Source organism: Ambystoma mexicanum, chromosome 7q (assembly GCF_040938575.1).
Source record: "Ambystoma mexicanum isolate Mex_15411 chromosome 7q, UKY_AmexF1_1, whole genome shotgun sequence".
NCBI lineage: Eukaryota > Metazoa > Chordata > Amphibia > Caudata > Ambystomatidae > Ambystoma > Ambystoma mexicanum.
The window spans coordinates 1,118,960,261-1,118,973,939 of NC_090941.1; the positions used below are offsets into that span (position 1 = coordinate 1,118,960,261).

The window sequence follows — 13,679 nt, forward strand, 5'->3', positions numbered from 1 at the left end:
GGATAGATTCAGAAAGGCAGGCTTCACTGCGACTTTGCTGTAGGCAAAGCTGGATGTCTTCAACAGTCTTGGTTGGGTCTTCATCTCTTCGTAGGGATCTTGGCTCTGAACGACAGCCCACCAATGGAAAGGATTTACACCATTCAGACTGGCAAGGGCTGTCCAATTCATAGACTGTCTCTTGATCCACATCTGCCCAGAAATAGATGTCCCCCTGCCAGGGTGTGGATTGGGACCAGATGGTCCCAAATGCCAGATCCGGCAAGATGCTCACGCCACCGCTTTGCCTGAGCAAGTGGGGACTTTGCCCAGGAAAGAGCTTCCCTTGAGAGGGCCAGAAGAAGCGTAAGAAAAAAGAAAAACACAGTACAAAAATATCTGCTGCCACCAGCCAGTCTTGGACATATCATGAAAGTAACAGGAATTTTACTAGGAAGAAAAGGGATACAACCTACCTGTGTAGCACTTCACTGAAAGGTGATATGTTTTGCTTAAAAACAAGAAATCTGACAAGGAGGCACAATGATCCCCTGAATTGGTAGCCTTGGGGCTTAGCAGTGCCCCCAAACAGATGAAGTAACCAAGGGAAGAAAAGCTAAAAGGCTTTACTTGCTTCCAAAGGTCAGGACAGGAATTAAACTATAACATTTTGGGGGTTCCTATGATGTCAGTGCACATCATAGGAACCCCCATCAAAAATATCTTCTCCAACACAGACATTAGATGTGTGTAGAGCAGTGATGTTCTATATGGATAAGCCAACACTAATACGAATGAGTTGTACGTTCTTTGTTTTTGCATAACTCAAGAAAACAGCCAAGTAACGAAATCCAGCATTGCGAGATAGATCACATGTTGTATTCAGGAGTGTTACAAACTTGCACAGAAAACAAGTCCCATGGGCTCGCTCCACCAGGAAAACGGGAGGTATGCAGGTTTAATTGTTCAAAATTCCTGTAGACAATTATCTGCAAGGCATGCTATTCAATACAGAAATACTAGAGCAGGTTTGCAGGTGGGTCAAGCAGTGATTTGTATTTTTGCTGCTATAGCATCAGTTTTCCCACTGTCATACACGCAGTGCTCGCTAGTCTATATACTATGCAAGAAAGTCTAAAAAGATTCCAAAGCCCCAGAAGACCAATGTTACTTACCCAGTAATGATCTTAGTGGTGCTTGGATTTGTTTAATCGCATGACCCCAACCAATCTCCATGTGCAGGCATAGTACAAAACATCTAGCACCAATACGGCCTTTCAATCCAGCACATTGGCAGAAAGTATATACCCTGAGGGTGTAGGTACTGGAGGAATTAAACACGCCTAGGAGAGGGCTGGAGTGACATATGCCCCTGTCAACGCCTACTTTTATTTTGGAACTAAACAACTTGTAATACTGCGGACCAGCCACTAGTTGTGCATTTTACTTGTGCCGGACTAGATTTTCGACAAAAAGAGGAAATAATGCGCACCTCTCTTTCACATAATATGCATTGACTGCTCATAGAATATTACTAGTGTGCTCCATGACAGCAAGAACAATATTTGATTTTAAATAGCTCGTTGCATTGCCTCAGTCCTTGGGGAAAGAGTAAAGTCCTCTTCTGCCTTTACCTTTTTGGTACAGAGTGATGTTGAACTTAAAAAGTACCCATTGCTATTCACTTGAGGACAGTTTGCTGTTTGTTCTAAGTAATCACAGAAGAAGTTATAAGATTGGAACTCTGTGATAATACTTATTATCTACTTACACTGCACTAAGTCGCATTTGCTTCAGGGTAACCGCTGTGCAGCTTAGTTTTACACCCATCCAATGTTCTAAGTATTAATCAGTCAAAGGAATAAGGGGATGCGAGTTCTGGATGCAAACACCCGCAAAAGGCATGAAACATGGAAACTGTTTAACGTTTCATTAAGAATAAAGTATCTTGTTGGGTGTTTAAGACTCTTATAATTTTCGGTTTTCCTTTCTTGATTTTTTTTCCCCCTTACACTTTCCTATGTTGCATTCCAATGACTTCCGTTTCCATTGCGTCTTTTCTCCTCCCTATTGTTAGAATGCCTTATCACCTCCACAATGTTTACATCACTACTTCATCTCTCCACCTTAATCTCATCTGTTTTTTTCTTCCAACTGCTCATTTTCTTTGTCCCACTCTCCAATTTCGGCCACTTTTGACACATGCTCTTTGTCACTCTAACCTCCTTGTCTTTCTTTTTGTATTCATCTTTCATTCTTTTCCCTTGTCCTTCCTGATTTGTTTCCAAATGCCTATCGGGAATGTCTATTTTGCTTAATGTCCTGTTCATCCTCTGTGCCCTATAATTGTTTTGTCAATTTCCCACCATGATCTCCTACTTTACATGCTCTTTCACTCTTGTTCTTCCTCCTCTCCCTAATGTTCCTTAGACGGAAGACGTTCTTTCGGAGTGCCGTGTACGGTTCCTCTCTTTTATGGGTGTTGGTCAGGATGTGCACACCTTTGCTTTCATCATGGCCAATGGTCCTGGGAACTTCTGCTGCCACATGTTCTGGTGTGAGCCTAATGCTGCCAACCTCTCTGAAGCTGTCCAGGCTGCATGCATGGTAAGTGTGCTTTATTGCATCTATTTTGTGCTGGCACGGAGTTGCAGACTGGTCTAAAAATAAAAAGTGGGTCAATAGGAGAGGGGCAATAAAGGTGATAATATATAGTATTGAATGCATATGGAGGAAATGGGGTGGTGGATTCATGTTTGCTTTCTTTCTGCTTCTTACATGTGACATTTTCTCTTCCATCCAGCTACGGTACCAGAAGTGTTTGGATGGACGTTCCCAGGGATCAATATCTTGCCTCCCAACACCTCCAGCAGATTCTGTCGCTAGAAGGGTTGGGTCCAGCGTCCGAAAGGGAGTCCAGTCCCTCTTTGGTACCTTTAAACCAAAACGCCTTGGAGCACAAACACCATGAACTAGCCCTTGCTCCCTATGTTGCAAATACGGAGAGAATGATATGAGTGTCACACGGATGCATCTCGTCCACCATTGACTGTTCACCTCTGCTTCAGAGCCAAGTGGAAGCTTGCAAAAGATCTGTACCACTCCATCCCTCTTCTCTACACCTAAACCCTCCTCTTCCTTCCACCCATTTCAAAAAGACTACTCCTTTTATTTAAAAAAAAAAAAGCAGCCAGAATTCTCCTCCAGCGCCTTTGTCATCATCGGAGGTGTGTGCTGCTTAAGATCCTATCAGTCGTCTCTGTTACATTGGCTCTTTTGGTTTATCCTGGATTGTGATGGAGGCATTGGTCCCTTTGATTCCACCTGTCTGAACGTATTAGAAATCAGAACAATAACTGTTGCATCGTAGACCTGGTAAAAATGAGATCCAGCTGACGTCCAACCACTACTCTGGGGACGCACCTAAAAACTCCCTCCGCTGCCTACTGTGCAACAACCTCCCTTCTGCCGCTTTCCCTGAAGTCACTTAAAGTCTGCTCCTTGCTTAGACACACTCCTTTACCCAGTGTCACTTTGATAAAACTACCCCCCTCAAAAGAAAATCCAGTTAAATTCCTAAATGTCTGTGGCATTTTATAAGGATTCTCTTTTTGTGTGTGTTCCTCCACAAAAAATGAACAGTTTTAGGGGTTTAAGTTAAATATGACAATGCAAATGTTTGACTCTGGGACAAAAGGTGCTTTGATATTGCCATTCACAATACTGAGCTGGTTTGGTATTTTTCAGTGAAAGTTTTAAAGTCTCCACCCTGTCTCCTTTCCATTGTCACTTATACCCACCAGATATAAAGCCTAACTGATAGATGAGGGCCACTCAAGTCCACCTCCCATGATAATAAGCAGAAGCCTCATGTCAGCCTTGTGTGATACTCATGTTTAATTTTCTCAAGCCATCCCGTGTGAATTATTTATTTTCGTGAACGTTCTACAGTCCTGCGCATGAAAAATTAACTCACAATGCTCAAGTACCAACTGTTTATATTAATCACGATTCAGTGTAAGTGTGAATCCTTCCTCATGCTTGAATACCAGGTTTGCATTTGTGCATTTTTGAGCCTTGTGTCCTATATTAACTAGTTTTAACGACTTATCTGAGCCTGGACTGAACTATAGCTATCCGAAAATAATGGTTCTCCACATATTTTGAGTGGCGTGGATTGGTTGTCTATCATTGGCAGAGAATCTCTGCTCCCACAAAAGCTACAATTAATTTGACAGCTGCTAATAAATTGTCAACAGAAATGGAGATAAAGGACATGGGTATTATAGGAGAAAGAAACTGGAATACTGCAGACTCTTCGGCAGATTTATGTATATTAATGCATAGGTTTAGCAACCTTATAAGTGAGTGAGCATCCAGTATTCATACAGTTTTCACCACTGTAAAGAAGTGGGTGTACAGAGCTGTTGTATGTGCAGTACTGTCGTCTTAAGATAACCCTACGTTCTTACTACAATCCATTGATTTTTTTTTTTTTTAATTGAAAATAGGGCTTTTTGACAACGTAATTTCAGCACTATGCCTTGGCATGAATTTTTGTTTTTACTACCTGTTATGTCCTACATCTCTATGGATGTAGTATATACAGAGGATTTTCATTTGATAAACACTAAATGTGAACACTAAAGGGAGCCCTATTTGAAAGGTGTGGTTCTCATTGACTCATCCCTGTGCTCTCCCTCTACAGTCTTGCCCTTAACACTAAAGGCAGTAAAGTGGTTACATGGAAATATATAAACCAGCTTACTGTGCTACCCTAATTCTGGTTTGTACATGTCATATGCCTGAACACTAGAGGCCTAGTACAGTAATGTGCTGATCCAGGTGCATTATCAGTCTCCTGCCTTTGTTGAGCCCATGTGGAACCATAGCAGTGGTGCCCGGGTGCATGGTTTGGTAAGGAAAATGTATTATTGTTCCTTCAATCCTAATTCAAGGACCTCACTGTCAAATCTTAAGGGTACAGAGGTTGGTGCTGGGGCGCAGGTATCATGAACCAATGTAATGCTTGTTCCTAGTGGTGGCTCGAATCTGCTCACCTATCTAAACATGCAGCCACTTTCAACTCGCATTGACCATTGTTAGAGAGTACACTAATCAAAGAATGGGTAATTGAATATGTTCAGTTCCTTGTTCCATCATGAATTTTGTATCTGATCACTCCCATTTGGTAACACTAAAAGCTCATTGCAAACGTGTGATGCTTTTTACCCGAAAAACAACATTCAGAAAGCGTGTATGCTGTGAGACATTGAGGCATAGTCTTTGAAGTGTTTGACTACTGGTTGGGGGGTCCTGCAGTTTTGTTTGTAACCCCCTGATCAGCAATGATAGGTCTGCACTTCTTTGCTTCATTTTGTTCAGTCATATTGCTTTTGGGGAGCATATTATGTTGTGATGGTTTAACGTTAACTCATTGTGTCTTCTCTTTTTTCGATGAATTGTAAAAGGCTGTGGCAAGTGTTGGTGGACTTGCAACCTTTCGTTCTGCCAGTTACCCTGCCTCTATCACTAGGATATTGTACAATGGGTGGGAAGTGATTCAGAGCATGACTTGATGAATGCCCGTCATATTGATCTGCTTAAGTTAACTTTGATATTGCTGTGCACTACATCTGGAGCACTCGCACTTAACACAAAGGGAGAACACGTTTGTCTTGAAAGCAAGACAACGCAGAAGGGTTCAAACCCTGATCCTGTGCTTAGAAACCACACGCTGGTATTAAGTCCATTTATAAAAGAAAAATTATAAGGGCATATAACATGGAGCCTGTTTCGTGTGCTGTGCCCCCTAAACTCTACATGGCGACACTAACAAAAGTCATGCATTGAGGAAAGGGAGGGACCTGTTCATGTGACATTCTTCCTGCCTCTTATGAGCATGTCCGTTTCTAACACTACATTTTGGTTTATAGCTTGGACTGCCGCATTTCTTTGTCTCTTAGAAGTCGCCTTTCTCAGTCTCCAAGATCTCTTCCCGTGACATGATTGCAAGTTTTAGATGATACTCCCTAACCTGTTGTTCCCTGTAAATTATACCGTTTTAACACTGTCATATTATGTACATTGCACTATTGTGACTGTTTTAATGTTGATTTTCTGAGAATTTTGTTATGTATAAAGTAGGAAATGTGGTTTGTTTTGTGCTCACAGGTGGCGCTTGAACAAGGATGTCTCTGTATATCACCTATCACACCCATCAGTGTCAGTGCTTTCTAATTCCCACTGTTAACCTGTCTTTTTCCCCTGGGCAATAAAAACATGTCCTACTGTTCACATTCATATCATCTGACACAATCCCCAACCCCTAAATCCACTTAAGAAATTATTACTGTAGGTGATGCAAAAAACCTGGACCAGAATGAACATTAAAGGAGGGCATTCGCAGAGTGCTTTTGGTTAAAGGTTTGTTGCCTTGGTCCGACTGCCTGGCCTGACTGAACCTTATTTTATTGTTAACCAATTCTCTCCTGGGCACCTCAAGTTATTACCTGCTCCTCGTCTTCATATAAAGTACTTTAATCTCAAAGGGACCAGAAAGAAGGTATGTGCTGCTACTACTTGCCCAGGACTTGCAAAACCCTTCATGGCTGGTCAATGGCTTGGCGTATAGCCAGCGCTCAGCGTCCTCAGATTTACAGTCTTCTGCTTAATCTGCTGCTTAATCTGCAGCCCAGGCCAATGTGCCACCCTCCAAATGAGCAGAAATAAATCACTAATAAAAAGCCCACTCCCCATTCACTTGAAAATGCTGGGTACTATAGCAACCTACTGAACATTTGTGTTGTAACTTTTATATTTATTTTAATTAATGTGCCTAAAAAATAGCTCTCTACCAATAGGTTTTCTCTTTTTCACTGCACTGTTAAATTACTGTTTACCATGGGACAACATACCCCCAAACAGCCTAATGCTGCATAGTGAAATAGGAACATATTTTGGGAAGTTAACCGAATTGTCCAGTCCATGTAGGGTTAATAACTGATTCATGATTCAGGACCTGTCTAGACCAACTTCCTGCCAGAAAAGGAAATAAAGAACTTAATCTCAATTTTGTATATCAAGAAAACATGTATGCACCATTTCTCCTGTGTCCAATAGAATGCATGTTAAGCTGGTATGCCATGTTACCATGTAGGGCTACAAAGTATGGCTCCGTCTTTAGTTTTAGAGCCTCTTTTAACAGGTTGGTCATTAAGTGAAAAAGATTTCTTACAGTGCAGCCAAATCCGCCGCATCTGGAGATCTACTCCTTTGAATCTCTGTACCTGCCAGTCACGCCAATGCTTCAGAAACCATAGTTTGCCTGTTTAGAACAGTTGTGCCCAGGATGGGAGGAGGTGGTGCATCAGAATTGATGAATGGACAACCTGTTACTTGAATCTCTGGTGTTAATCTAGCATAGAACAAACCATTAAATGAAGACTTAATGCATCGGTCTTTGGCAATAAATTCAGTGAAGCACATTTTGTACATTAAATATTAACACAATTCATTCAGAATATGCGCCTCTTGGTAGAAACCTGTGATTTAGCCTTTAAAGACAGTTGAACATGAGGGTGAGCCAGATTCTTCATTTGTTAATGGGTCCATTATTTAAGAATGACAGTCGATTCTAAATCGTGTGTCCAGGACACCAGGGTCGGCATGTAATGGACTTTATAATTAATCTGGTTCACTTGTTTCTCTATATGGAGGTACTTAATGCCTAGACATCAAAGCTTTGAAAAAACAAAATCTTCTTCCTTGATAATGGACTGTGCAGCCAATGGATCCAAGTCAACATGGCCCAATAAACAAAAACTGGCTCTAAAGCAAATCAACTGGTCACAGACCCAGCTGATCAGATTTCTGTGCATAAAGGGCTCTTTGCCTCAGGTGATACCATCCCATAAATGCCCTGTATGTGGACAGAGTATGTGGTTGCTGCCTTTGCAGTTGAGGATCTATTGAGGTTTAACTGGACTGATTTTTTTTCTTTGTTCAATTGTTGTCTTCCTGTCACCAGATTCACGAGGAACCAAACTGAACCTGGGTTTTAACAGAATATGATTTTAATTTAAAAGATGTAACGATTATTGTGCCTGTTGTTTTTCTGAAAGTGTTTTCAGATCAGACGTTTGTAGGAATTGTGTCCCCACTCTGTGTGGGCTTGCCTCTTATACAGTCTCTCTCTTCGTGTTTAGCAATCTATTCTCTACAGGAAGTCGTGGTGATTATTGCTCTGAGTCTGCTACATGTCTGTGAGCTTACTGGATGCAGAGAACCCACCCCCTCTGCCTTCATGTTGAAAACACTGATTTTCAGCTGTGCATTCCTACTGTCACACTGCTGTTAGAGAGCCCCCGTGGGTTCCTCTCAATCCCGCAGGTTTGTGGAACATGGAAGTGCATGTGTTTTAATTGTTGGGTAACTATGCAGGCAGGTACTGTCAGTTAATATTTTTATTTTCTAGCTTTAAAAGTAGACTTGAACTGGAAATGGCCAAAACTGGAAGGAAACAATGACACTAGAACTGCACATCTCTGCTATAATAGAGAAATGTATGTGTTGTACTTAATTCAGAACAAAATCATTTAATAAAGGACTTAAAATTACTGTGCAGTGTTGTTTCTGCAGCTTACGTGTGTGCATGCTAAGTGTTATTTGTGCATTCACGCCTCTTGTTTTTAACTTTATACTGTGCATCTCTTAACTTACATGGTTAGACCTTTGTGAGGATACATGGTGACAGGGCCTTGAAGTGTAAGGAGTGTGGCTTTTTTTAAAGCACTCTTACATGACATCCAGAAGTTAAATAGTGTATTTTAATAACTGGCTCTTGTTTTGTTCAGAAAGTCCAAAACACTGCGGATTCTCATACTATAGTTTGCCAATTAAGCATTTTGGACAAGGTGGTGTGTGAATAGCTTTTAATTTGTTTTTTAATAATTGTGCTTGTGAGTACGTGTACAAGGTTATTGTACTAAGGTATGATGTTTCATCAAGAAACCTACACATAGAAACCCATTGGGGGGGGGGGGGGGTTGAAGAGTAGAATCTGCACTATGGACCATGAATCCGATGATGTTACTGATGATTTGCAAATGAACTGGGGGCAATACATAAAGACTGGGGACCAGCCAGAAATTTCTAATTGTTGTGAATCTGCGTTGATCACATGCTGTGCAAATAGTCCAACATCGAGTGGAAATCGCAGAGTATTGCATCTTTTTTCCGAAGGTCAAAAAGGGGCATCGACATGGGCATGACTGTAACACAGTTCCTGGCGTGACTGTAACACAGTTCCTAACGTGACGTGTAATGTACCCAAATTACTTCACGCGTTGAGGTCCCACCAGATTGTTTTTTTCGTCCTATCTAGTCGGTAGCACATAATGTGGAGCTCATAAGAGTTTTATATTGCTATTTCCTATTTCTTCAGTGGTTTACTTGCCTTTGACGACTATTAGACGGCTGTTGGATGCATGATCTTGTCTGCCGACGATCCCTCCAGTGACTGTTCGGCGACTGTTTACCACGTGGCCTTGGCCCTCCGGCCTGGCCTTTACAGTAGGGAGAGTGGGGCCCTGTTCATACTGTCTTGTGGTTGCCTTTTCTTCACCCCTTCTGTCTCCTTTCCTTTGGTCTGGCTGCTGTTTCCCTCTGCTATGGAGAGGACACCTTTTATGCAATGGCAAATTCCCCTGCAAAGACACGCATCGCTGATACAATCAGTGTCTCCCTCATGATCAGGATGAGCGTAACTATAAAGCCTGTAAGCTCTTTTGGCCCAAGACCCTGAAAGACGGGCGTACAAAACGGTGGGCAGCCTACGCTATGCAGGCGGAGAGCCACTCTTCCGCTGGTGCCTCAGACGGGGAGTCCATCGGCAGCTGCGGCTCCAATTTGGAGGCTGTCAATCTTACCGATGATGAGCCCTCAAGCTCCCGTGTCCGTCCCCAACAAGCATGCCACCAGCAGTGCCATGGGAAAGCCACAGCCCGGCAACACACACACGCACCACTGCTCCAAAGCACACAACCCCTAGTCTTCCCTTAGCTGAGCCGTCAAAGAAGGCTTCTGCGCCTGCAGGCGCGTCAAAGTCCTCAGCGGGGCCTTGTGGTTCTTCGCCCTGTGCGCACACGCCCTTGCGGCCTACGCATGAGTGTAAATCCTCTTCTGTAGCGGTCACGCCCACCAAATGTATGGCCCCCAACACTGTGTTGTCGAAAGACGTGGTAGCTTCGAAAGATGCACCCAGACGGGTCCACTCAACGAAAACACCCCCAAAGCTTTGGGAGAAGCTTTCCAAAGCAGTTTTGCACGTTTCAGACCCCAAGAAAGCTTCCCCTTCATCTGAGAACTATTCTACGGCTTCTACTCCTCTTTCTGAAGCACCTGCACCAGGGCCCAGTCCCTCTTGCACTGCCCTTCCCCCTCCTGCTACTTCAGACTCCTCTGAATGAACCAGGGACAGGTTTGAGGCTTGTATGAATAGAATGGCTCAGTTCAGTATTTTCTCTGGCTAATTCGATGATAATTTGAAAGGGCAAGGGGCTATTGACCCCTGTCCCTCCTAAAGCAGAGGCTCCACTCAGATGCTCAATTCGCATCTATAGTTGAATCCCATCAGGACCCCCAAGTGGAGGTGTTTCTCAATGAACGTGGTGACCCCCATCAAGAAATGTGTTATGCTCAAGACTCTGGCCAAGACAACTAAGATCCTGCTTATCAGGACCCCCCGATTGGATCCCTGTAGATGACCAGGGCACGTGACCTACCACTCGCCCTCATGACTCTGACCCAGTAAACATTTTTCTAGACGCTCATCCTCAAACCAGAGACTTGCCTATTGACAACCAGATGATGTTCAGTAACCTAAAGAAGGCTGCATGACCATTTTCAAATGACCACACAACAAGCCATTCCTGAATCGGACTTCGTAGAAAATATCCAAGCCATCCCTTTGTTGAACTCAATAAAAAAGCGTCTGTCCCCCGGCATTGCTCACATTATCACTTGCACGTGCGGTTAATCCCTGTGTGGAGAAAATGTTCCGCCCGGCTCATTCGGACTCGCTGTATATCAGGGGCCATGCCATCCCAGACTCCCTAATCGTCACTACTATACAGAAGAGGACTGTGGTACCACTGTCCTCATCGGAATCCCCCCACCCCTGACAAGAACAGCAAGAAACTGTACGCCCTTGGCAAGTGTGTCATTGGCTATTCTCCCACCTTCTCCACCAGAATAGCCAATAATACTATGCTCCTAGCTAGCTGTAGTGATGTTCAGTGGGGTCTTGTCGAAGAGGGCCTCTAACAGGTCCCAGAACCCGCTTGCACCCGCCTTTTGGCCGAGGTTGCAGAAGGACGGCAAGTCAATCAGAATATTCTTCAAAATACCTTGGGCTCTACCGAAAATATGGGGCGTATCCTTGCCCAGGCGACCCTTCTGAAACATCACACCTGGCTCCATAATTCAGGCTTTAAACCAGAGACCCAAGCCTACCTTATAACAAGCCAGTGGAGGAAGCCAACCTTTTAGGGAGAGCGGTTGATATGGCTCTGAAGACCGCCAAAAAACAGCACAAGAATTAAAAATCGCTCAATCAAATCACGGCCAAGTCCTAAGTCCTGTGGGGCAACTTCAACACCCACTGGCCCTTTCGCTGGCAGTACTTTGCCTGCTCTTCCCAAGGACAATATGGTTCTCCAGCATGGGGTCTGGCATGCATTCACATGCTCATGAATATTCCCCGTCGTCAGGCTGGGAATCCTCGGTAAAGAAAAAAATCGGTATCAGTTTCGTTTCTGATCTGTCTTTCTTAGTAGTAACCAATCACTGATCTCTGGGTCATTCTGCCCCCAGCCAATGACTGCCCTCTCCCTAAGCCTCACCTCTGGCAGCCATCCTCAGTTTTTTACCGCACGCTCAAGTGTTGGGAGTCATCGTGTTTAGCTCTCGGGTTTTTTGCTGCGTTTTCACGTTTTTTTCAGGAGATTTCTCATTTTTTCGATTTAATCGAGCCTCAAGCTCCACCGCTTCTACTTCCGATAACGGGGACCCGTTTCGGAATTCTTCTACGCCCCTCAAGGGTGAAGTTTTCGTCGAGTTTACACTGCGGCCTACCTCAACGGACATGGCCCAGGACAAGGGGAGCTCGACGCCTGGATCCAAGCTGTTCAGGAACTGCCCTGGATGTGGATTATATAATGTTTTCAAGGAGGACGAGCATTCGCGATGCCTCTACTGCCTCCATGGAGACAAGACGCACGTGGAGAAGAACCTTTCGGAACAGACCAAACAAGATTGTCATTCCCCCCATCGCCACCAGGCTGGAGAAGGGCACAGCAAGTGAGAAGGCGAAGAAGAAGTCTAAGCAGGCTTCTAAGTCCTTTGAGGGCGCCCCGGCGACGGGGGCCCAACAGAAGGCCAAGCACCGCGAGTCCACGGGCTCCGGGAGCACCGAAAGGTCGGGCTCTTCGGTTGCCAAGCAGGGCGCTACTTCGCCGGCACGTTCGACCACAAGCCAGCGCTCTGGTTCGGGGAAGAGGAAGTCCGAGAACCCGGTTAGCCTGCTGGAGCGGACCCGATCAATCTCGAAGGGGGAGCGAGGCGCTGACCCTCCCCCCAAGGCGAAGGCCCAGGACGCACCCAAGGTGGTGTGAGGGCTTTGATCCACCCGGCTAAGGCCTCATGAAGTTGTCGCTGCGACCCTGGCGGAGCCGGCTGAGACTACGCCTATGAAAACGGCCTCTGGGCCCAGAGTATCCCTGCCGCCTCAGAGGGAATCCTCTTTCCAGCCCATCGCCAAGACCCCCGTGAAGCCCCCGGCTGAAAAAGAGGGGGGGGGACCGGTGGCCATTACAGACTCTGAATCAGCCTCTGAGGAGGAACTGGTGGAGACCGAGAAGGGCCTCAACGAAAGGTCCATAGGCCTCAACGAGAGGTTCAGAAACCTCAACGAGAGGTTTGAGAAGGTTCGATCCCAGGGGACGGTCCCTGCTGACGTGATCGAAGATGGCGACGACGAACAGGGTCCAATGGAGCGGCCATCCCGTCTGTCGCAGCCATTGCCCGAGCCCCAGGATAGCTCGGCGGCCATTTTGTTGGCAATCCAATCCTTATGTACCGAGATAAGGACGAGATTACCATGCACCGCGACAGAGGAGCCAGAACCAGGCCCGTCGGGAAGCCCTCCGAACAAGCGGAAGAGAGTCCACCCTGCTCCGCCCTTCGTGCCTGCGAGACCGGTGGATCCCTCATCCCCCTCGCCGGGAGAGGATACGGCGACGGATACGGTGACGGGGACGGACGATGACGGCGGCGATGACACAGCAGACATCCCGTTGTCACCCCCCCATTCCCCCGCGGGTTTCCCTAGCCGACTAGGTTGGCTCTTTCCATGCCATGATAACCAGGGCATCCAAGCTCTTCCAGCTCTGCCCTGAAGAACAGAAAGACGGTCCTCGCGGTGCCTTTACTCGACGACATCTGGGACGAGGGGCTTGCGGTCCTCAAGAACCCTGCCACGACACCCGCCAAGAGGGACAGGTATGAGAAGAAGTACCGCGTCCCCGATGCCTCCCCCTTGTGCCTCAGTGCCCAGCCCACGCCGGACTCGGTCGTCTTGGCAGCGGCTAAGAAGGAGGCACGGCGGCTTCAACTTCCACTTCCCCGCCGGACAGCGAGGG

The 13,679-nt window shown here is 45.6% G+C and overlaps 1 protein-coding gene across 5 annotated transcripts in view; it reads left to right on the forward strand.

The window, feature by feature from the left end:
• The window catches only part of APBB1 (amyloid beta precursor protein binding family B member 1), a 1,513,529-nt gene extending 1,504,931 nt beyond the window's left edge, over positions 1-8,598 (forward strand). For all 5 annotated transcript variants that reach the window (XM_069640532.1, XM_069640534.1, XM_069640533.1 and 2 more), the window contains 2 exons: positions 2,410-2,586; positions 2,783-8,598. In XM_069640532.1, the coding sequence (XP_069496633.1) occupies positions 2,410-2,586; positions 2,783-2,950 (345 nt within the window). In that variant the 3' untranslated portion in view covers positions 2,951-8,598. The remainder of the gene's footprint in view (positions 1-2,409; positions 2,587-2,782) is intronic.
• Positions 8,599-13,679: the final 5,081 nt, after the last annotated feature.